Source organism: Protopterus annectens, chromosome 5.part0 (assembly GCF_019279795.1).
Source record: "Protopterus annectens isolate FY-2018-M chromosome 5.part0, PAN1.0, whole genome shotgun sequence".
Classification (NCBI taxonomy): domain Eukaryota; kingdom Metazoa; phylum Chordata; order Ceratodontiformes; family Protopteridae; genus Protopterus; species Protopterus annectens.
Window position 1 is genome coordinate 390,904,883 of NC_056735.1, and position 24,273 is coordinate 390,929,155.

At 42.5% G+C, this 24,273-nt stretch overlaps 1 protein-coding gene across 3 annotated transcripts in view; it reads left to right on the forward strand.

Moving 5' to 3' along the window:
• DCAF6 (DDB1 and CUL4 associated factor 6) overlaps positions 1-24,273 on the forward strand; it is a 2,031,218-nt gene that overhangs the window by 354,880 nt on the left and 1,652,065 nt on the right. For all 3 annotated transcript variants that reach the window (XM_044072358.1, XM_044072359.1, XM_044072360.1), the window contains exon 3: positions 20,485-20,577. In XM_044072358.1, coding sequence (XP_043928293.1) covers positions 20,485-20,577 — 93 coding nt within the window. The remainder of the gene's footprint in view (positions 1-20,484; positions 20,578-24,273) is intronic.

Here is a 24,273-nt window from a genome sequence, read left to right on the forward strand (position 1 = left end):
ATATTGCAAAATTGCCTCAGTGCAGCATATGGTCTAAACTGGAGTCAAAACATCAGCTATGCCAACCATTTCAAACTTTTCCATGTAACTACCACACAATGCAGTTGATGGTTCACCGATGGCAGACTGAATTGTTGTCAGTGTTGCAGCATGCCAGATTTCATCATTGTGATGTTCCAGCTCAAAATAATTATTTCCTAACTTACAGCCATTTGCTCAGACAATATTTTTGACAGAGCACTCTGTTGGATTTCTTCCCATTCACACCCCTGCCATTTGCTAACTACCGAAGTAAATATTCGTTGAAAGTCTGCTTGGGATATACAAATGCCTCCTGCTTGGAGAATAAAAATGCCTATGCAAACACTTCCAAGCAAAAATCCTAAACCTTCTGGACTTTGCTGCATAAATGGGAGCCAGATGTATGTCCTCTTATTGTTCCCTTGAATTGCTTTTCCATTCTTTCTTCCCAGTCTTTTCTAACCTCCTCTGATTGGTTATTATAGTTGTAATGCAATATTTTATGTGCCCTTCTAATTATCCCTTTTTTAACAGCATCTTCTGTTCTAGAGTCAAATAAAACAATACCAGAGCAGGTATTTCACTTAGGATTCCCTTAACCCTTTTTCCTATACTCTGATGTGAGTCCTTGGTAGGGAAGGCAGTATGTAGTTTGCAGTCCAAATGTCTTGTTTTCCTCAAACTACTCCATTACCTTTCCCTCTTTAGTTATTTGCTCCCAACACATTGTTTCCTTTGCCAGTTTTTCCCAGTAAATTCCAGCCCCCAATTGCCTATTTTCAGTACTTCTGTTTGCAGTCATCCTTATTGGCAAAATCTCCTTCCTTCATTCTTGTTTGGCTTGGTTCTTAGAATATTTTCTGTTACTTTATGAATATAATGATCTGAAGTAGTTCACTTCATTTGCTCTTCAACCTGTGGGTCTTCAGATCCACATCGGATCCGACACGGGTGCATTTTCCAGTTATGGCTCCGAGCTCCATGCTCCTCCCCATACCCATAATGCCCCATGTCTCCCTTCTCCCTTCAGATCTCATTTGCCGCCTGAGAGGAAGCAGCGTGGTCCGAGCTCCAGAGCGTTTGTGAGTTTTTTTGAAGCAGTAATTTGTCCCTTTTTGGCCTTTCTTTACCTAATTTCTCTTTCAACCCTTTTCTATACCATTTCAGGGTTTTCTGTAGTGCAAAAAAAAAGTAAGTAGGCTTTGCTATCTTTCCTCCCCTTTTTCCTTTTCGCGTGGTGCATGTGTGTGTGCCCTTTCGGCCGGCTAAGGCATGGTGGATGCCCCGAAGCCAGGCTTCAAAAGATGCACAGAGTGTGGCCATAAGCTTTCTGTGGCAGATGGCCACACTCTGTGTGTGGTTTACTTGGGGGTGCCTCACCGCCAATCCCGCTGTCCTCTTTGCACTGGGTTTAATCCCAGGGCACTTAAGGACAGGTGGGACAAACTGATCCTTAAGGGCCGGTTGCCATCTTCTGCTGGGACCGAGGTCCCACCTTCCCCTACTGGGAAAGCAGCGGCTGCTACTTCGTCTTCCCCTTCCACGGCCTCTGGTACTCACCCTCCCATCAAGAGGTCTGGGGAAGGGGATAAATTCAAGAAAGACCAGCCTCGCAAGTGATCCCCCATCCGCTTGTTGGAGGCCGGCCCTCTGAAGGTTAAGCGACACCTCAGCTCAGGTCCCCCAGGTTCTCACCTGAGCTCGAGGTACAGGTTAGCCTGTCACCCCCTAGGCCTTTCCCCCACCGGCTTTCCTGGCCTACTTCAGTGGCATCCTCCCACTCTACTTGGAGCTTGTCTGAAGTGGAGATGGACAAGATGATGCGGAGGTTTATCCGCACTCAAATTCAGATGGGGGTCTTGCCAGGGCCTTCTTCCACTAGAGCAGGGGCCTTCCAGCCATTGGTTAGACTTATCACTCCTCCTCCGATCTGACCTGCGGTTTCTGAGTCATTGGATCCAAGGACGATCAGAGTCGAGGGGTCGACGTAGGCGGTACCCTGTAACTAGACGCCAGCCAGTGCCTTGAGTGTGTCTGATCCGAATGGATTGGATCCGAGCTCTCGGAGCTGTAGCCTCTGGGTCAGATCTGAGGGAGTGCTCTCTGCTCTGAGCTTGTCAGAGAGAAGCATTCCTCTCGGAGTCTCTGCTCCGGCTACCCGTTCAGATCAGGGGGGAGAGGCTTCCACTAGGTCAGCCCAGGAGATCCGTTCCCCCTCTGCATTCGATGTAGTGGTGAGGGTTCTCGCAGGGTCGAGGCCTCTGACCATATCGTCTTTGGAGTCCATCCAGACCCACCTGGCCTTGTGTGGTTCCGACCATCTTGCCCTCTCGGGGACAGCATGTAGCCGTTAGTGCCCCAGGAAGTTCCGCCCTTGGAACAACCCACTTGTGAGACCTCCCCAGACAGTCCCCCTGAAGGGCCCCCCCTCTGCAAGCATATGTGTAAAAGGAGGCACTTGGACTCTCCTCCAGAGTCCCTCACCGAAGACACGGACCTGGATGAAGGGAAGGTTGCCCAAGATCACCCTCCAATATCCTTCGCCAAAGGGGGGGTCCACCCCAAAACCATCCTCTGACGAGTCCATGTTTCTGGAGGCATTCGGCTTGGGTCCATCTACGTCTTGGGTGTCCCCTCCTGCCGAACCACTTGTGGATCTGATAACATCTAGTGTGTGGAAGGAGCTGGACACCATAGAGACAATACCCAGGTGCCCAGACAGTCTTAAGTCCCCCCACGGACAAGTTACACTGGCACAAGGGGTCCCTTGTAGATGCTGTGATGGTGGCTGCGGCCACCAAAAAGGAACTCACCCAGGAGAGCTCCACGGTTCACCCGCCTGACCGAGAGTCAAGAGCGTTGGATCGTTTTGTGAAGCGAGTTTATGCTTCAGTGACCTTCTGTGTGAGGGTGCTGAACTACATGGTGCATGTCATTCGACTCTAGAGAGATCTGGTCAAGGAAGTCACGGAGTCGACCCCAGGATCCATGTTGGCAGAGGACAGGAAGACGTTCAATGCACGAATGGCCACCCTAAAAGCTGTAGCCATCATGTCTATGCATTTGCTCTCCCATGCCACGGAGGGAGCCGCATGGGCGGTGGGGTCAGGCATTGCCATCCGGCGTCACGCCTGGCTCTGCTTATGTCATTTCTCGGAGCCCTTCAAGGTGTCTTTTACCAACGCCCCTTATGATGGTTCTTCCCTTTTTGGGAAGACAGTTAGAGAGACTTTGGTTCAGAACAAGAAGGACGGGAAGACACTGTCTACCATCAGGATCTACTTCTCACCTCCTCAAAGGTCCTTTTCCAGGAACCAGTGAGGCCAGAAGAAGATGTGGTTCTACAAGTCTCAGGCATTTTTCCAAGACACTCAGGACTCGCCTTCCCCCAGAGGCAAAGGGGGCTTTGATAGATGCCGCCCTAGAGGCAGAGGGGGTCCTAAGAATTTTGGGTCCCGAGAAACTTTCTCTGATAAACCCGAGCAGCAGCCCTGAGGGGTTGCCTGGCTGTCCATCTCTGGGGGCAGTCATGGGTCACTTGTCACTACACCCACTAGCATGAGAGTCCATCACTACAGATCAGTGGGTGCTGCGAGTCATATCCAAAAGATATTTTGTTCCATTCAAGGATCCTCCCCCATCCAACAAAGCCCTCCCAGACATTCCATCCATGCAGCGGGAGGAGGCAGCAGTGCAGGTAGACTCACTGCTACGAAAACGAGTCATCCAACCAGTTTCTCTAGGCCAGTCTAGATCCGAAGTTTACTCCCAGGTTCTTTTTAGTGCCAAAAAAGATGGGGGACCTCAGACCAATATTGGATCTGTCCAAATTGAACCTATCAGTAACCAAGACAAAATTCTGGATGGTCACGATTTAATCTATCCTGCCCTATCTGCAGGCCAGAAACTGGATGTGTTCAATCGACCTCCAAGACACGTACTATTACAGCAAGATGGACAGGTGCTCCCGGAAGTTCCTTCGCTTCCAGCTGGGAGCCATTCATTACCATTTTCGAGCCATCCCCTTTCGTCTCTCCACAGCCCCCTGGGTGTTCACCAAGGTAATGGTAGTAGCAGCTCACCTGAGACTTCAGGGCATTCAGGTCTTTCCTTACCTGGATGATTGGCTCTTTACCAATCCCTTCAGAGCATCTACTATGTCAGGCCAGGGACTCCTTCCTTCAGCTAGCCAACAAGTTGAGCATTACAATCAATATGAACAAGTCTGCTCTTCTCCCGGTTCAGATTTTAGATTTTATCAAGGCACAGCTGGACACAATACAAACAAAGGTGTTCCTCACGTTAGACAGGATATGCAGCTTGAGGTTACATGTCTTACACATACTTCAGACCCATTTACCAACAGCCGAAGCAGTGTTAAGGGCTGTAGGTTCCATGGCGGCTATGGTAAATCTTCTTCCAATGGTGCACCTTCATATGAGGGTACTGCAGTGGACACTTGCGGTTCAGTGGTCACTGTTAGAAACTTCCATTGTCTTTTCTGGTGAGAATTTCAAAAGCGTGCAGGGACTCCCATTGGTGGTGGATTCAGTCCCCAGATCTCCTCAAGGGACGTCCGTTTCAACCTGCTTTCCCCAAGACCACAGTGACCACAGACACCTCCCTACTAGGGTGGGAGGGGACACTGCTCAGGAAGGGCAGTCCAAGGCACGTGGTCCCCTTCCGAGACCTATCTGCACATCAGTGTTCTAGAGATGAGAGTGGTTCTTCTTGCATTGCAGGCCCTTCATGCTCATCTTCCTCTGGGAATGATTGCAGTTCAGACGGACAATATGTCAGTGGTCTGGTATATCAACAAACAAGGGGGAATCAGATCTTATCCCTTATGTCGAGAGGCCATGAGAGTGTGGGAATGGCCAACCTCCACCAGCCACTTTCTGGTGGCAATGCACATCCTGGGACGCTCCAACATTCTAGAAGACAGGCTCAGCAGATAGATCCTGATGTTTTAGGAGTGGTCTCTGAATCCTTCAGTAGCGGAACAGATTTTTCTAGAGTGGGGTCGTCCTTGCTGCGATCTCTTCACATCTCCTTCCAATGGAAATGCGGCGAGTTTTTTGCTCTGAACCCCCTGCTGGGGAAAGCACCCAGAGATGCTCTGATTCATGCTTGGCCTCCTGGACTTCTTTATGCATATTCTCCTCTTCCCCTTATGTCGAAGTTTCTACTGAAAGCCCAATGGCTGGGGAGCACTGTGATCCTCATCGCCCCATTCTGGCCTCGACATGTTTGGTTTCCCTTACTCAGGTCTCATCTAGTTGGTCCACTATGGACCTTGGATCTGGTCCCGGATCTACTCTCACGTCCCTTCGGGATCCCTCATCCAGATCTGGACAGTCTGAAGCTCACTGCTTGGCTGGTCCAGTTCCCATGATTATTAGGACTCCCAGTCTGTCATCTCCTGTTAAGTCCATTTCGGTGGCGGCTCATAAATCATCTACCAGAAAACTCCACCGTAGTAAATGGAAGCACTTTTCTATACGGGCCAGTCAGAGGTCTTTGGAACCTTTCACTGCTCCGCTTTCGGCAGTTTTAGATTTTCTGGCTAGCATTTTTCAACAGGGCGCTAGTTCCTCTACAGTTAAAGTCCAACTAGCAGCCATCTCTAATTTTCATGTTGGGGTAAATATGTCTTCATTGGCTTCATCTAAACTTTGTAAAACCTTTTTCAAAGGTGCTTTTCTTCTCAGACCTCTGGTTAAGGACCCGATTCCACCATGGGACCTCACCTTACTGTTGCGGGCATTGGTTTCTCTCCCCTTTGAGCCTGCAGTATTTGTGGATCTACAGTTTTTGACTTGTAAAACTGCCTTCTTGGTTGCCATCACATCTGCTATAAGGGTGTTCTATCTAAGTCCCTTATATGATCTTTCACAAAGATAGAGTGTTGCTATGCACTAACCCGTCCTTCCTTCCTAAGGTAGCTTCAGAAGCCAATATTAATCAAACTATTCATTTGCCAGTATTTTTTCCTAACTACCAGAACAAAGAGGAATACAAATTATATTTACTTGGACATACATAGGCAGTTGAGGTTTTATCTTCACAGGACTAAACCATTCTGCAAATCTGATCAACTTTGTGTGTCCTATGCCATGCCCTTCTTTGGCAAACCTATTTCAAAAGTGACAATTGCTCACTTGATTTCACAGTGCATTGGCAGGGCTTATTCAGAAAGAGGTTTGTCTCTACCAGGAAAAATGAAGACTCATTTGACCCTATCTATGGCTGCGACAGTGGCTTTTTGGTCTAGGGTCTCTTTGGATGATATTTGTTCTGCTGCAACTTGAACCTCATCTCACACCTTTATTTCTCATTATAAACTGGATTTGGTCAGTAGGAGTAGAGCATCCTTTGGCTCTGCGGTGCTCCGGAATATCCTTCCATGAGGGCCTCCCAAGAGTTAGGTAGCTGAGAACTCGATGTCCCACGGGTTGAACAGCAAATGAAGTAAACTACTTCAGATAAAGAAGTTATGTGCTCACCATAACATTTTATCTGAGTAGTTATACTTCATTTGCCTTCAACTGTCCCCCCCCTTCCCCCTAACCTTATCTTTTGGGATATGACATGTCCTTTGTATCAGACGGCTATTGTTGGGATCCTTGGTCCTGTCCAGGCTAAGGTTCTTTTTGTGACGATTAGTGATTGATGGTAAGGTGTCATTGGGTCAGGTGTCTGATACCTGTTAGGCAGCAAACTCGATCTGAAAGGAGACAGAGGGCATTATGGGTAAGGGAGCATGGAGCTCAGAGCCATAGCTGTAAAATGCGTCCGTGTCAGATCCGATGTGGATCCAAAGACCCACAGTTTGAAAGCAAATAAAGTAGAACTACTCAGATGGAATGTTATGGTGAGTACATAACTTCATTTTATGTATAGTTGTTATTACTCTGCTTAAGGATCTGTATCCAAAACCCCACACTCTTCATATTTCTTGAACTACTCCCTGCTTCATCATCATACATTTCCAGTCTGAATTATAACCTTCTGCTTATGTGAGCCCTAACTGTGTAACTCTAAAATATCCCTTCAAATCAGGTGATCCTAAACCACCTTGTTCTATTGGATCACCTACCTTATCCCACTTAATTCTTACCCTCTTCCCTTCCCAGATACATTCTTTCAAGTCAGCTTTATTAGTTATTGTATACACCTTCTCCTCTTGTTTGTAAAAATATACCTGACCCATGTATGACACTAAAGGGACTAAAATCATTTTCACTGCTTATGTTGATGTTCATCGTGTTTCACTGTTATTACAATTGGGTTATCCTGCTGGCAGGCTACCCGCAGTCAGCCGGATTTCCAAAGTCTAGGACCGGCGTCGGTTGCTGTCACCTCCTCCCTGGCGTCAGTGCGCCAGGGGTATAAAAGATGCAGCTGATGCCATTTTCCTCAGTCTTTCTTGCCTCGCAGTGTCCGAAGCAAAAGCAGTTCGCAAGTGCCGGTCGGCCAAGTCCTGAGATTTTCAAATTCGAATTTCAGATCCGAAGTCTTCATTAAAGCTAAGTACCCCATTGGGGAAACTTTTTTGTTGCTCCAGACCGATGTCAGAAAAAGTTAATAATTGTATTTCTTGTGGGAAGCAAATACCTCATAAGGATTTTCATTCTTACTGTATTCCTTGCCTAGGCCCTGACCACAACGTTGCTAGTTGTTGGTTTTGTGCTAGAATTAACCAACACGCTATTAAGCGTCGGTACGCTTTTGCATTTTATTACTTTGGCAGAAGATTCAGTTATATACTGCCATCGGAACAGCCGACTACCGGAGTTTATAAAAAGCGCAAAGAAAAGGACAGGCATCCGAGGTCCAAAACCAACAACAAAGCTTCCGTTAGGCCTGTTGCCGGTTCACTGGTTCTCAGTGAGGTGCTTTCGCAGCCCCTGACGCCCGCTACCTCAGAGCCACAGGCCGCTTCCGACACCTACGTGGAGCTGACTAGGCCACTGGGAACTCAAGGTATTGGACACTCGGAAACTATTTCCTCAGATGGGTCCAGAGCTGCTGAGCAGACATCGGCTTCTGAGGGTGTTTTCAGGCCTACACAGTTATATGCAAAGCCATCTTCAGCTTCAAAGACTAAAGCAGCTCTAAAGACAAAGAAACAAGTACAGCATTCTCCTGGGCAGGCCTCCATACCTAAAAAACAGATGCTTAAAATAGCCGAGGACCTAATTACTTTGATCAGGGGTTCCCATCCCCCTCTTGATAAGAGGCCTAGGCAAGAGATAGAATATGAATCTTCAGTTCAGGTTTCCATTTCTTCTGATTCCTCTTCTGAACAGCAATATTCCCTTCCTCCCTATGAGGATTCTGATGCTGAAGAAACTATCCCTTCAGCCTCACCTCCTGAGGATTATTCTTTTGGGGAGACCCTGCATACTATGAGGGAGCATTTCCATGGGGAGAGCCAAGATTTCTCAGAATCCAAGAAAAGGCTCAGAGACTTCCTTTTATTACCCCAGCACAGGCCCCTTGCTATTCCTCCTGTTTTAGACATTGTAGATGATGTATTTTCAGAGTCTGGTCTGTCTCCTGACTCTTTACCACCAGCTCCGGTTAAGCCAGACAGATACTACAGGGTTCCTGATTCTCATAAATTTCTTTACAAAAACCCTGCTGCTGACCCAGAAACTATTTCTCGGGGTCCCAAGGGGGTCAAGGCTTCCACTGCAAAAAACCCTATCCCCTCTGATAGGGATTCAAGGGCTCTGGACAGATGGGGGAAAAAGATTTATACTTCTGCTACCTTGGCTGTAAGAGCTTTAAATAGTCAGTTTCATATGCTTAAATATCAGCAATATCTTATGTCACTGCTTAAACAGAAAATGTTGACAAATTCAGAATGTGCAGAAAAGAAAAAAATGCAGGATTTATTGCATGCAGCTGAACAAGTGGGAAAGCATACTTTGCAATGTGGTTTTGATTCTCTAGAGGCCTCCTGCAGGGCTGCAGTTGCAGGTTCTGTCATTAGGAGGCATGTTTGGTTAAAAGAACAGAATCTGCCCGATCATGTTAAAGCAAAGCTATTAGATGCTCCATTACAACATGATACTTTGTTTGGTGTTAAAGCAGAAGAGGTGTTGAAGAAAATGGAGGACAAAGCTAAATCTATGAAAACAGTGACAGATTTTTTACAGGTACAGCCTCCCAGATTTAGCAGGAACTGGCCCACAAAGAATTGGTACTTTCCAGTGTCAGACAGGCCACAAAGAGGCAGATACAGATGCCCCAGAGGCAGATCACAGCCCCAAGGCTTATACAGGCCTAAACAATGGGGTGCTTCTACCTCCTAAAGCGGAGAGGAAAAATCACAGCCATACAGGAAACAGTCTCAATGACTTTCCCCTGCCAACACTAAGCACTTATCTTCTGGCAGCTCCTTTGGGGGGGAAACTAGCACTTTTTTCACAAAATTGGCACATGATCTCACAGGACAAATGGGTCTTAAATATCGTATCTCAAGGCTACAGGTTCCACTTTCACACCCTGTCGAGGCCAAACGGTATGCCAGACCTGCCACGCAATCAATGGGCAGAGGCACAAAAACAAGTTTCATCCCTCATGGAGATGAGAGCCATTCAGCAAGTACCACAGCAAGAGCAGGGACAAGGATTTTACTCAAGGCTATTCTTGGTACCCAGAAAGGACAAAGCCTGGAGACCAATACTGTACCTGTCTTTCATAAACACATTCCTGGGTATTCCAAAATTCAAAATGTTAACTCTGCAGCAGCTTCTTTGGCTTGTGACTTTAGACCTAAAAGAGGCATACCTGCATGTCCCAATCAGACAATCATGCAGAAGATACCTCAGATTTATAGCTGACTCAATGCACTACCAATTCTCTGCACTGCCCTTTGGCTTATCTACTGCACCCAGGGTCTTCACAAAATGCCTGGCACCAGTAATTGCATTTTGCAGACAGAGGAATACAAATATATCCTTACTTGGATGACTGCCTTATTCAAGCAGAGAACAAGGACATCCTACTACAGCATCTGGTGTTTGTAAAAAGATGGCTAACAGGTCTAGGGTACACAGTAAACGAAAAAAAATCAAAGCTCGTACCCTCTCAAGAGATAATATTCCTGGGTGCAAGCTTAAATACAACTGTCCAGATGGCTTCTCTCACGCCAGACAAACACAGACAACTGACTACTTATTTCAAAATGTTGGCAACAAAGAGCCAGTTATCTGCAAGAAAAATTCTGCAGGCTTTGGGCTTCATGGCATCCTGCATACTGCTAATTCCATATGCAAGACTGCATATGAGGAAACTTCAATGGTATCTGAAAAGTGTTTGGACTCAACATTGCCACAGCCTGGAAACAATAATTACCCTCATTCCCTGCCTGCAACAGGAGTTTCGATGGTGGGCAAAAGCCTGTCACCTCAACACGGGACAGCCATTCACCTTACCCACAGCCAGGCAGACATTGACAACAGATGCATCAGATTATGCCTGGGGGGGCCCAAGTGGCAGGAAGATGTATTCAGGGCACATGGTCCGCAAGTCAAATGCATCTACATATCAATCAAAAAGAGATGCTAGCTGTTCAGAATGCCCTGACAGCCTTCAAGGATCAACTTCATCCAGGAGAACTACTGATAAAGATGGACGATACTACAGTCATGTGGTACATAAGCAGGGGGGCACGCATTCCTACCCCCTCTGCAGACTAGCCATGAACTTGTGGGACACAGCACTGACTTACCAAGTACATCTGCAAGCACAATTCCTGCCAAGAAGGATAAATATTCTGGCAGACGAACTAAGCAGAAACCTAATGGATCCCCACGAGTGGAAATTGGATCTACAAGTCTTCAGCATGATAACAAGGAACTGGGAATGCTCGGACATAGACCTGTTTGCCTCCCCCTCACAACTGCCAACTACAGAGATTCTGCACAAGGACTTATCACAAGCAAGCATGGAAAGTGGATGCTCCATCTTTCAGCTGGAAAAACCTAACAGTATATGCCTTTCCTCCTCTGCCTCTCCTCCCCAAGGTACTCCTCAAGGTCAGACAAGAGATGCCAAAAATTATACTGATTGCCCCAGACAAGCCCCGCCAGCACTGGTACCCAATCCTAAAGAGCTTGTCTCTATGCCCAGCTTGGACATTACCTCAGATTCCTCACTTATTAACCCAACAAGACAGTCAGATACTGCACAGCCAACTCAGGACCTTAAACCTGGCAGCATGGCGGATAATGTAGCCATTCAAGACACAGCTCTCTCTAAAGCAGTGATGGATGTTATTTTGGAGGCCAGGAGGCCTAGCACCAGAAAATCTTATACAGAAAAATGGAAGAGATTCTGTGCTTGGAACCAGGCACTAGGTATTGACACGACTGTTCCAAATATTCCTCAGATTTTGCAATACTTAACTGAGATGCTGGATAAAGGCCTTTCCTTTTCATCAATTAAAATTCATGCCTCTGCCATTTCAGCTCATTACAATACAGAACCACCTATTTTTCTCATCCATTGCTAAGGCAGTACCTCAGAGGGGCCAAAAACATAAGACCTCCAAGAAGAGCACCAATACCTGCTTGGACCTCAACTGTCTTGGAAAAACTCACACTGCCTCCGTTTGAGCCAGCCTCTGCAGCTGATATAAAATTCTTATCCTGGAAAACAGCTCTGCTCCTAGCAATAACCTCCGCTAGACGTGTCTCAGAGTCACAGGCACTCATGGCTGTGGAACCTTTTATCATTTTCCATCCTGACAGGGTTTCTCTAAGGACAAACCCTACATTTATGCCTAAGATAGTGTCCAGTGTGGCCCTTAACCAAACAATTCATTTGCCTACCTTTTACCCAAACCCACAGAATAAGGGTGAGAGACTTCTGCATTCTTTGGACATTCACAGGCAGCTACGCTTCTACTTGGACAGAACCAAAGCTTTCAGAAAGACTAAACAACTTCTAGTGGCATATGCTGCAGGATCACAAGGAAAGCCTATCTCAAAACAGACTATTTCAAAGTGGATAGGCCACTGCATTCATTTCTGCTATTCACAGCATGGCAAATCAGTGCCTAAGGGCATTAGGCCACATTCAACCAGAACAGCAGCCACTTCAGCAGCCTTCCTCAGAGGAGTACCAACCAAAGACATCTTAGAGGCTGCAACTTGGGAGTTCAGTGCATACTTTTACAAAGCACTATCACTTACATCTCTATTCTAAATCCAAGGCAGGCTTTGCCACTGCAGTTCTGCAGGGCCTGATAGCCTCTCCTAATCCTATTTAGCCAGCCTCTCAACCTTAGCTTTGGGATTCAACCCAATTTTAACGACTGCAACAGTGAAACACGATGAACATAGTACAGTTGTGTACCTACCATAAATGTAGATGTTCGAGCGGGTTACCCTCCCACCATCCCCCTTTTCCTTGCTGGGACTTATCTGTACTTCTCTACAACCTATCTACAACCTATGTGGTGTATTTTCTTGTAGATGAAGGAAAAGTTGTTTTTGTGTATGCATGCTTATTGGCATATTTTAGTCTACCTTTTTAGGGGCCCCTGACATCTGGGGCAAGAAAAACTGAAGAAAATGGCATCGGCTGCATCTTTTATACCCCTGGCACACTGACGTCAGGTAGGAGTCAACAGCAACCGACGCCGGACCTAGACTTTGGAACTTGGGGCGGCAGGATAACCCAATTGTAATGACTGCAACAGTGAATACACTTGAACATCTACATTTATGGTAGGTACACAACTATACTTTATCCATATCCATAAACAAGAGTGTCCAGTTTCTCAACCCTAAGGGGTTGAATATGGAAGTTAATTTTTAGAATGTTTTTGTAATTAGAAATTTTAATGTTTTCTAAGCTTAATTAAAATTTTAATTGTTTAATAAAGGAGGGGGTTCACTTGGGTATAATGATGTATGGTGCATTATGCTCTTATCCTTAGAAGGCAAAAAAAAAACAAGGTAAAAGATTTAATCTGATTTGGTTGCATGGAATAAACAGCTTTGCTGCTCTTTCTGTTTTTTTTTTTTTTTTTTTTTTTGTTAGTTTGATAGTTTCTCTGTTTTAATGGTTTGTTATGTTGCTGGATCGAGCGGATTCTGTACCGGCAGTATTCTGGACCTCAGAGGAGTTGGAGAAGTTTTTGTTCAATGATTTGCTGAAGGAACATGAGGTTAAGCTGGCCATTACTGATCCGTGGCTTTTGGTAGGAACTAATGATAAAGGAGTTAAATTTGAACAGTTAGAGCATCTTATAGTCAAAGAGATCTCTTTATTTTATGATACCAAGCTATTAGAAAAATATGTTAGTCTTGGTATCACTCTTAGAGGTCTCCGAGTTGAACATTTACCTGCATGGGACTTCAGAGAGGATGAGATGGAATTCCTGTAGGAATGGAAGCAAGTTTCACTTCAATGTACTTTGGTTTGGATTCATATTTTTATTAAACAGAATTTAAGGTCGCATGAAAGGTTACAAAAAGAGATTGTGACTTTGTAGTAGACCTTCACTGATGAAGTGTCGGAGGATCAAAGTTAAGTTAGAGAAGGTGGAATCTATGATTCTTACTAGGAAGAAGAAAAAATAATTAGAGATATGGGAAACTTTTAGAGCGGCCTTATTTATTCCTGGAAGTGTAAACCACGCCAAGGAAGGTCAAAGTTCAGGCAATCGGCTGGCCGTTCCTTTGTGGTTCATGATGCTTCAGTGTCTTCAGTGGAAACTGCTTCTAAAAAAAGTGTATTGTTTGATAATTTACCAGGGGATGAATCTTCAGATCTCTCCGACCCTTCAGAACATCATAGTCCAGGTGTGGAATGTTTTTCCTAAAATGGCCATGGCAAAGGGTGGAAGTATCGTACCAAAGGGAGAAAGAATGGAATCTGCCTTTTGTTTTGAACAACGTAGACTTTTTGGACTTGAGGATTTCCCATTTTGTGAACGATTTTAGTAAGTCTAATTCATTGAACATTGTTAATTTATCGGACCTTAGAATTTCTATTGAGGCTGAAAATTTGTTACTTAATGGTCCAAAGTTTGGTCCTACTAGGTGTCCGACTTTGGCTGATTTATTAATTGAAGTTAAACAGTTTTGTAGGAAGTTACATCTGATTATTTATTGATAATAGGCATAGAGGGATTACACCAGCCTACTTTGAATCATCATTTGAATGTCTGGAGTCCTTTTTTAAGGATGATCACCTATTAAATGTTTCTTTATATGATTTTGATTTTTCTGATGGTGAATTAGATGGGGGTATTTGCACAAGTTATGGGAAATTGGTGGTTCCTGATTTACCTCAATACAGCACCTTTATTCCTCCTCAATTATCCCCGGCAGTGGGTTTGTTTGAGAACATGGTTTGTAAAAAGGTGGAGTATATGTTCGGTTAATTTGTTTTCAGTAAGAAAAGTTTTAATTTATCGAAGAATAAATGGCTAACATTGAAACACTTGCAAGAATGTGTGGGTGATTATGCATTTAGACAGCCTGATAAGTGAGGTAACTGTGTGATTTTCTCTAAATTAAATTACACTGAGATGGTAAAAAGTTTATTGTTAAAAGAGGAAGATTATGTTAAGTTGAAGGTTAATCCAGTTGTCACCTTTAATGCACAATTGGAACTTTTAGAGCGGGGTGAGAGATTGTTTTTTTTGACCCCACAGAATGTCAAAAAATCTCTAAACCCAGGGACTCTAAATTTTATGTGGACCCAAAAATTCATAAAAGTCTTACTAACCCTCCGGGTAGGCCATTAGTGTCAGGAGTTAACTCTTCCTTACAAAATATAGGCATTTTTTTTTATTTTCATTTAAAGCAACATTTAGTTAAAATGCATTCCATATTAAGAATACTAAAGAGTTATGTGAAAATGTGAGTATGGTTCCTTGGAGAAATGACTTCTATTAGGCTGTGTCTAGGATTATGGCTGAAGGACCCCATACCTCTTTTCTTATACAGTTACTTGAATTTTGCCTTACCCATAATTATTTTTGTTTTGAAAAGGATTTATTTTTACAGAAACATAGCACTGCTATGGGGACACCATTTGTCCCATCATATGCTATTATATATATGGGGGCTTTTGAAAGCCAATTTTTATGTAATAGCATATTTTTTTCTGAATGTATGATTCTATACAAAAGATACATAGATTATTTGTTTTTGATTTGTAAGGGACAGCCCAGCCAGTTTGTTGAATTTATGCATGAACGAAATGACAATGACCATGGACCTAAGTTTAGTTTTGAATATAATTCTAAAACAATACAATCTTTGGATGTTAAATTTTATCTTGACTATGAGGAGAAAATCCAGTTTAAACTTTTTAGGACGCCGATTGCTGTTAGTCATTTTTTACATATTTCCAGCATGCATCCCCCCACCTCATACAATCTTTACCATATGAGGAATTTAAAAGGATTTCCTCTAATGTTTCTGAGGAAAAGCTTGTAGATTTATATTTGAAAGGCTTTTGATAGATTGCATACTCTATGCAATCGGAACTTTGACACATAAGTCCAAGTTACAAGGGAATTTTGTGTCCAAAAAAAATAAGTTGTTATCTGGAGTATATTCACAGAGTGGATAGGTGTGAATATAATGGGTTAGAGAATGTTAAAAATTATTTTTTGTTGCTAAATTTACACAATTTTCAGAGATCTTTAAGGGCATTATTGAGGACTTGTGGTATTTGGTTCACACAGATAATAAAGTAGGCCATTTATTTCCTGACCATGTTTGTTACCTTTTCTTATGGGAGACATTGTAATCTCAGAGTTATTGAACTTCCCCAGTAAAGATAGGAATAGCAGGATAGGTCATATGGGTACTTTCTCGTGTGGACATTGCAAAGTGTGTGCCAAAGTAAAGAATCTGTCTAATACTAAAATTAATGGTAGATTGTTTATTTCTAATGATACACTTACATGTGACTCTTGTGGGGCGGTTTGTATTATAGGCTGTGAAAGGATTAAGTGGTATGTGGGGCAAACTAAAAGGGAGGTAAAGGTGCGTATTATGGAACATTTGGGTGATATCAGGAACCGCAATTTTAGTAGTCCAGTAACAGTGCATTTTCATACAGTCCATTTGGGCTGTGATTCTACTTTTTTTCTTTTCTGTCCTAGCCAAAGCTACAGTTTCTTGTGGTAGTGATTTTATTTTTATTATTTTATTTATTTTATTTATCATTTGTTGACAGGCCGGGAGAAATGCTCCAGATTTTGTTAGCAAGTTAAATCTACTTGAAAGTAGATTTATTTTAAACTATAAAACTTTATACCCTAAGAGGTTGAATATGGAAGTTAATTTTTAGATTGTTTTTGTAATTAGAAATTATGATGTTTTCTAAGATTAATTAAAATTTGAATTGGTAAATTGTTTAATAAGGGAGGGGACAACCCGGGTATAAATGATGTATGGTGCATTATGCTGTTATCCTTACAAGGCAAAAAGCTGAGGTACCAGATTTGGTTGCACAGAATAAACAGCTTTGCTGCTTTGTCTGCTTTTTTTCACTTAGGATTCCCTTAACCCTTTCTTTTTGCTGATACTCTGATGTCAGTCCTTGGTAGGCAAGGCAATATGTAGTTTGCAGTCTGAATGTCTAGTTTGCCTCAAAGTACTCTATTACCTTTCCCTCTTTAGTTATTTGCTCCCAACACATTGTTTCCTTTGCCAATTTTCCCCAGTAAATTCCAACCCCCTCTTACCTGTTTTCTGTACTCCTGCTTGCAGTCGTCCTTATTGGCAAAATCTCCTTCCTTCATTATTGTTTTGGCTTAGATCTTAGGATATTTTCTGCTACTTTATGAATATGTTATGTATAGTTGCTATTACTCTGCTTAAGGATCTGTATCCAGAATCCCACACTCTCCATATTTCTTGAACTACCCCCTGCTTCATCATCATCCCTTTCCACTTTGAATTATAACCTTCTGCTTGTGTGAGCCCTAACTGTGTAGATTCAAAATAGCCCTTCAAATCAGGTGATACTAAGCCACCTTGTTCTACTGGAAGGATCAACTTATTCCACTTAATTCTTGCACTGTTCTCTTCCCAGATAAATTATTTCAACTTAACTTTATTAGTTATTGTCTACAACGTCTCTTATTTATAAAAATATACTCTTATTTATAAAAATATACCTGACACATATGTAGAACTAAAGGGACTAAAAACATTTTCATTGCTTATCTTCTTATTCATATCCATAAACAAGAGCTTCCAGTTTCTCAGTTTTTGTTTTATTTTTTTTAGTCTCTTCCCACATATTCTGAGTTGCCATAACAGAAGATTTTTAATCCAAACTCCTAAGTACTTAATTTTATTGTATCTCCATAAATATGTGTGGGTACACAATTTGCTTCTGCAACCTGTGTGTTATCTTCATTACTTTTTTTTTTCTGAAAGGGCTTGAAATTGTCTCAAAATATTCCACAATACTCAGATGTCCTTTTCCGGATTTATCAAGTACGAAATAATTTCCTCTGCCAATAAAGCCAACTTTTCTTGACCACTGTACCAGTTATATTCTTGGATTTCTGAGTCCCGTATTTTCTTTGCCAGTATCTCTAAATGTAAAGTAAAGAACAAAGGGGAAAATAGTTCACTTCTGCCTGCTTCCTCTGTTCAAACACTTTTTCCTCGGGTAGTAAGGAAACATTATCGCCAGATTCCCCACTAGAAGATATTTCATTTAGGAAAACCATTTCCAGACTGATGCAGCATTTTGAATGGGACAATAAACAGGTCTCAAGACGTGCAGAAAGGATACTCCAAATTATTGGATGCTGTGGCCCCTAAATCTTCAGTTGTGCTCCCTGTTCTCAAAGTCTTTTATGGATGCTTTTTGCTTCCACTTTGCTGTCTGATAGAGACAGTAGCCTATGGACAGGTATGGCAAAATATGTCTGCCACCCTGATTTTCAGAGCCCTTAACTACTCAATACAAATGACTAAGTATTTATTATCCATTTTGGTAAACTTTAACCAGTCTATGACTCAATTTGAGTATTCTGAATATCAACCTCAGCCTATCTCTGTGCTCAACAATGGCACACAGAAAGCCAGACACTCCATTAAATGCAGCTATGATGTTGTAGAGGCTTCATCTAGGCCTGCAGCCACTGGTTAGTCCATGTGCAGGTTTCCTTGCTTCATCTTCAGGTCTTCCAGCAGATGTCAAGGCAAAGCTTCTGGATTCCTCCCTCTTTAGAGACCTCCTTTTTGGCCCTTAAACTTCTGAACTTTCGAAAGCATTGCAGGAGAAAGGCAGACTAATGCAGAACCTTAAGCAGATTTTTTCTTGAATTTCCTAGATTCCAGGGGAACTATACCTCTGAATCCACTTCCTTTGTTTATAGGGAGCAAAGGTCTCCTCAAAAGGAGAAGAATCTTACTAAGGAAATATTTCAGGAGAAACCAAAGTGGAATTCCAAGCCTGGAAAAGCCTTCTTTCCAGGCAAACCCACTTTTAACTGACTTATCTTCTGCATTCCTCCCTCCCACCTTAGTTCACACATTCTTCTTTCACTAAGGCTTCAGCTTTCCCTCACATCTTTGGAGTTCATTACCTAAGACAAATGGACCTTGTCCATCATACAAAATGATTACAAAATGTCTTGGAAGCAGCTTCCATCCCTGAGTGATATTCCTCCCTCCCCTTGTTTCAGGCCCTTTTCTGCCAGGGGACTATACAACCAGTCCCTCCTCGGGCTCAGAGAAAAAGTTTCTACTCAAGTCTATTCCTGGTCCCCAGGAAATAGTAACATGGAGGCCCATAATAGATTTGTCATACTTTATCACCTTGTTAAAATTTCTGTCCTTCAGGATACTATCTCTGTAGATCCTGTTCCACCCCAGCCTCCCTAAGATCTTTCTGGTCACCCTAGACATGAAGGATGTTTACTTGCATATTTCTATACAGCCTGCCCACAGGAAATTTCACAGGTTTTCCATCTCTTCATTACACTTTCAGATCTCAACTTTACCTTTTGGGTAAACGAGAGACTTCACAAAGTGCTTAGCTCCAGCTATCTCCTTCTGCAGAACCCAAGGGATACAAATTTCCGTAAACCTGGATGACTGTCTTATTCAGGCCTCATCCAAGGAAACCCTGATGACACATATGAAATTCAAGATTTCTGTTCTGAAAAGACTGGGATTCACTCTCAATCCAAAGAAGTCTTCCCTGACTCCCTTCCGGGATATAGTATTCCTAAGTTGCAGACTCAATACTCTGTCAATGACAGCCTTCCTTCCTCAAGAGAAATTTTTCTCTTCTTACTTTAAGTCCTTGCTTCCTCTATCTGTGACCTTAGCAAGAGATATTCTTAGAGCCCTATGGCAGATGGCAGCCACAGTTCCAATGATTCCTCATGCCAGATTGCACATGAAGTCCCTTTAGTCTCAACACTGTCACCCCTGGAATGTAAATCCTTTTCTTGCCCTTTCTTAAAGTGGGAGGTGCAGTGGTGAATATTTTGGGTGAAACTGAGCACAGTAGTTTCCTTCCTCAAATCCGCACCTGTATCCATGAAGTCAGTTTCAAAACTTACATGAGTAGTCCATAAACCGGTTTTGTATTTTTACTTCTGGATTGTCTTAAAGGCATCTTGGAAGATCATTCCACCTTTTCAGTTACCAAATCAATAATTAAAGCAAGTATAAGATTGAGTGACGTAGTAATCACTTAGCACTGCTGTCTGACAGTTCTTGCCTCCCTGGTCTCAGGGATGATTTGCCGTCCATGTGCAGTGTGTATGTTTTCATGTGTTTGTACAGGTTTTGTTGAAGTGTCATGTTTCTTCCCACATTCTGTTGTTGGGGGGCATATATATCCAGCAAAGGACTGTTCCTGACTTGTGCCCATTGCTTTCCAGGATAGGATGCAGCCCCCCTTCCTTGGCTTTTAGCTTTAATTGGATTTTATGGGTATAGAAAATGAATCACTAGAATTAAAAAAAAAATGCATCAGTTTTTAATATATTTTTATTATGAATTGTCATGCAAATGGTGTATTGAATGAATATATGCTATAGCCTGCATTATAAAATAGGAACAATGCTGCCTACTAGACAGAATCTCATAGCCACTGGAAAATGGTTTATTCTGCTGCTGTATTTACTGAAAATGTGCTTTTGAAAATATATCAATAATTAAAAAAAATAAACTACATTTACTATGATAAGGGTATGTGGCAAACTGTATAGTGTTACAGGGTGATCTGTTGTTTTTTCCCTTTGCTGTATGTGTTGTTATACTCTGCTTAAGTGTCCCTTAACCTGGGTTTGAGTCTATTCTGTAAAAGAGAACTTCCATAAATCCAATTTGCAAGTTCATTACTGAGTTGATTAACTAACAGTCTATTTATTTGATAAATTTACATTTATTAGTCTCACAAGGCTTTATTATTATTATTATTATTTTTTTTTTACTTCAGGTAAACACAATCTGTTGGAATGATACAGGAGAGTTCATATTATCTGGGTCTGATGACACAAACTTGGTGATAACAAATCCCTATAACAGAAAGGTAAGCTACGTCTTTAGAGTGAAAAGCAGTATGTGTGTGTTTAGGTTGGAGAACAGGAACTTTAGCAGCTTGGTGTCATTTGAATACAGTTTATGAACATATTACAGTGCACTTTTTTGAGTCCGACTACCACAGGCCAATGCCAGGTTCTTCTCAGATTCCTCAGTTTAGTGAGTGGGTTATTTGTATTAACAGACCTTTTTACATTTTAAGGTTAAATTAATCCATGCTCTCCACAATGGTGTTTAACGTATACAGTGCTGTAGTAAAAACTAAGTGCATTTTCCCGTTTTATTGATAATACAGTTCTAGTTGACACCAATTAGGTCTTTTTCGGAGAACTGAATATTGCTTACTTCTGATAGTACTACTTAGTCAAAAAGCATTTTAATTAAATTCAATATTTTGAAGTTTGAAGGCACTTTGCTGTGTAAATAGGATGTAATTACAACAAAGTAAAGCAGTGGCTGTCTATTTTTTTTTCAAAAACCATTTCTTTAAATCACAGGTTTGATCAATTCATTAAAAAAACAGATTCATCAAAGGGGTCACTCAGGAAAGGATTTCTTCTTTATCCCAAGATATAGTGATCCTGGAATTAGTTATAAAATCAGCAAGGGTATAGGGGAACAAACCTTTGCTTGGGGTGGGAGCTTTACTAAAACGTGAAAGAAATAAAAATGAAAATTTCAGTGAAGTGGAGGTTCACACATCTTGTTTAGTTTAAAAGTCCATGCCATCAAACTGATTTTGATAACTGTGTAGGATGGCTAGATAAACCAGTCAGGCAGCAGTTAAATTTAGATTACATTAGGCATGTCTAAGAAGGCTGTTAGCCGAATGCACCTTATCTGAACGATTGCTTTAAAAGCTTAGAGGAGGAGGCCTTCCAAAAGTCACTTGGCAACGAGTTATAGATAAATGCCCACATCCATTTTTTCATATCCCTTAAGGTGGATTGAGAGAATTTTCAGGAGACCTTTTTCACTGAGTCAAGCAAATAGTCTCATTTTGTTGGGGGGGGGGTCTGAGAGAGGTAATAAATGTTTTATAAGAGGGTGGCTACTGTTATCTCAAGATGTAGATGTTAGTTAGCCTGACATAATATAATTAGTCATTTGATAAGGAGATAGTAGGGTAAGTGGAGTACAGGTGCAATATGAAAAGTGCTGTTAAAGTACACTTTTCTAGAAGTTCAACTAAGACGTCCTGTAATTCTGTGCTATTGTTGGCAAGTCAGTTAAGGAAGTCTGAATTTTGACTCTTAAAATATTCTTCAGGTAGTAAAAGAATACTTTGCACAACATGTGACACTTTAAATATGTAAATTCAAGTTGATAATATTAGAATTTGTATGAAAGTGTCATTAGAGATAAAAAATTAAACTTGTGAGGACTGTGAAATTGTCTTTACAAGGTGAACCTGACAGTACTGCTTTAATTGTATTCCTCCTAACAATGCCATTGTTTTTCCTACTCTGCTTTCCCCATTTTATACCCTGACCACTAGTTCTGATTGGCTGGCCATGATTTACTACCATCCTTCCTCTGTGCTTTCGCAATCTTCACTACCATTCAAATCTCACAGCTGTCCAAACATGAGCTGTGTTATAGTAAAATAGCCAAATGTGCAGTAAAGTGTAACAGTAGAACACATCACTACGTAGCCCTCAGAATTAAACTGGCTAAAACCACGTAGGATAATAGGAGGTTACTAGGCTAATGGTCCTGGGACCCTTACAAGCCTAGCCAAGAGTTTATCCCCAAAAATGAAACCTCAGTCAGTACCTGTCAATGAGGGACAAAGGTGGAACCCCTGGGAAAAATTTGTGGTTTTCCATCCAGTTATGAAGGTTGCGCTTGAAGAGGGTCAGTGAGGTACTCCATTTGACATGTATAGGGAGTCTATTCCAGAGACGGTGCAGCCTCTGGGAGACAAACCTGTCTCTCCAGCAGGTTTTGTTGATGTCGCATGTTAGATTTAGGCCTATCGAGCAGGTAATACATGAGGAGTTAGACTTATGGATATGGAGCATCTCTATAGGGCAGGGTCTGATATTACCTTGTAGGCGAGACACAGATCACCTCTGAGCAATCTGTATAGTACAGAGTAAAGTGACAGTGATTTGAGCCTGTCCACATAGGACAGGTGTTGGAGACCATGGATTCTCTTTGTGAGGTATTTCTGTAACCATTCCAGTTGGTGCAGGTGTTTTTAGAGGTACATACCAATCCGGGCGTTCTACTCCATTATAGGTCTAATGAGGGAGGAGTACAGAAAGGTAATAACCTCCTTTTTTCTGGATGCAATCCCTTTACTTGTGAGATGAACCAAGTAAAAGGTTTTTCTGACTACTGCTGCCACATGATGGTTGAATGCGAGATTGTTGTTAACCTGAGTACCCAGGTCTCTCACCACGGATTGTGTGCTTAGGGGGTTGCCGTTGATGTGGTAATCAGTAGGAGCTGTGTTTTTGCTGAATGGTATGATAATACATTTTTTGTGTTTAACTTACAGCCATGACTTTGGTACCAGTTGTAGCTGTGAAACCCTCTTGCAGTATGTTAATGTCATTTGGGGAGTCAGTGACAGCACCCAACTTACAGTCATCCGCAAACTTGGCCAGCCACAGGCCCTTGGTCTTTGCCTGGACCTCCAAGAAGTAGATGCCAAACAGTAGGTGTCCCAGGACAGATCCCTGGGTAACACTACTAGTGACAGGTCTGCTGTCGGAGGTGGTGATGCCTATTTTGACCTTGTGAGTCCTATCTGTGAGCCAGTTGGCCACCCATCCAATGAAATGGGGATTAACACCAAGTTGTGCTAGCTTTTTAATGATGCCCAAGTGGGGATAGTGTCAAAGGCCTTGGCCAGGTCAAGGTAAGCTGTATGTACTGACTTTCCCCTCATCCAGGGCCTTGGTGACGGTCTCAAAGAAATCAACTAGGTTCAGTAGGCAAGATCTGCCCCTGATGAATCCAGATTGGGTGGGGTCGAGTGTTTGGAGATTGCCTATGTCCTTGTTTATGAGATCCATAATAATACGCGCCATGGCTTTACAGATTAGACTTGTCAAGCTAATGGGGCGATAGTTTCCCAGGTCAGTAGTGGCACCACCTTTGTGCAATGGAATGACAATGGCGGTTCACCACTCTGTTGGAATGAAGCCTGTAGTTAGGCTGTGGTTGAATAGGGTGTTCAATGGTGAAGCTAGTTCTTGCAGGAGATGGTGCAGAATACAGCCTGGGATATTATCAGGTCCCATGGAAGCTGTGTTCTTTTGGATAGGGCCTTTAACACTTGATCTACAGAGATGTGAGGTGTGGGACAAGTATCGGGGATGTTGACTGCACTTTTGAGGAGTGATAAGGATGTGAAGTTTGCTCTTAACCTGTCAGCTAGCAGTTTGGCTAAGTCAGCAGGATCAGTGTAAGTGGTATCATTAAGTACTAATTCGGAACAAACTTGGGCTTTGCCATGGTGCTTCCTAACGTAATTGAAAAAGAACTTGTGGTTTCCCTTTGTTTCGGAGGCTAGTTTCAATTCATAATTGGCTTTGGAGTTTTTCACTAGTGATCTAATTTGCTTGTTGAGGCAGAGGAGGAAGATTTTCCTGTTTGGAATTTGTTCCTTTTTAGCCTTGGATAACAGTTTCTTCCTTTTGTTGTAAAGCCTGTTGATAGAGGATGTCTACCA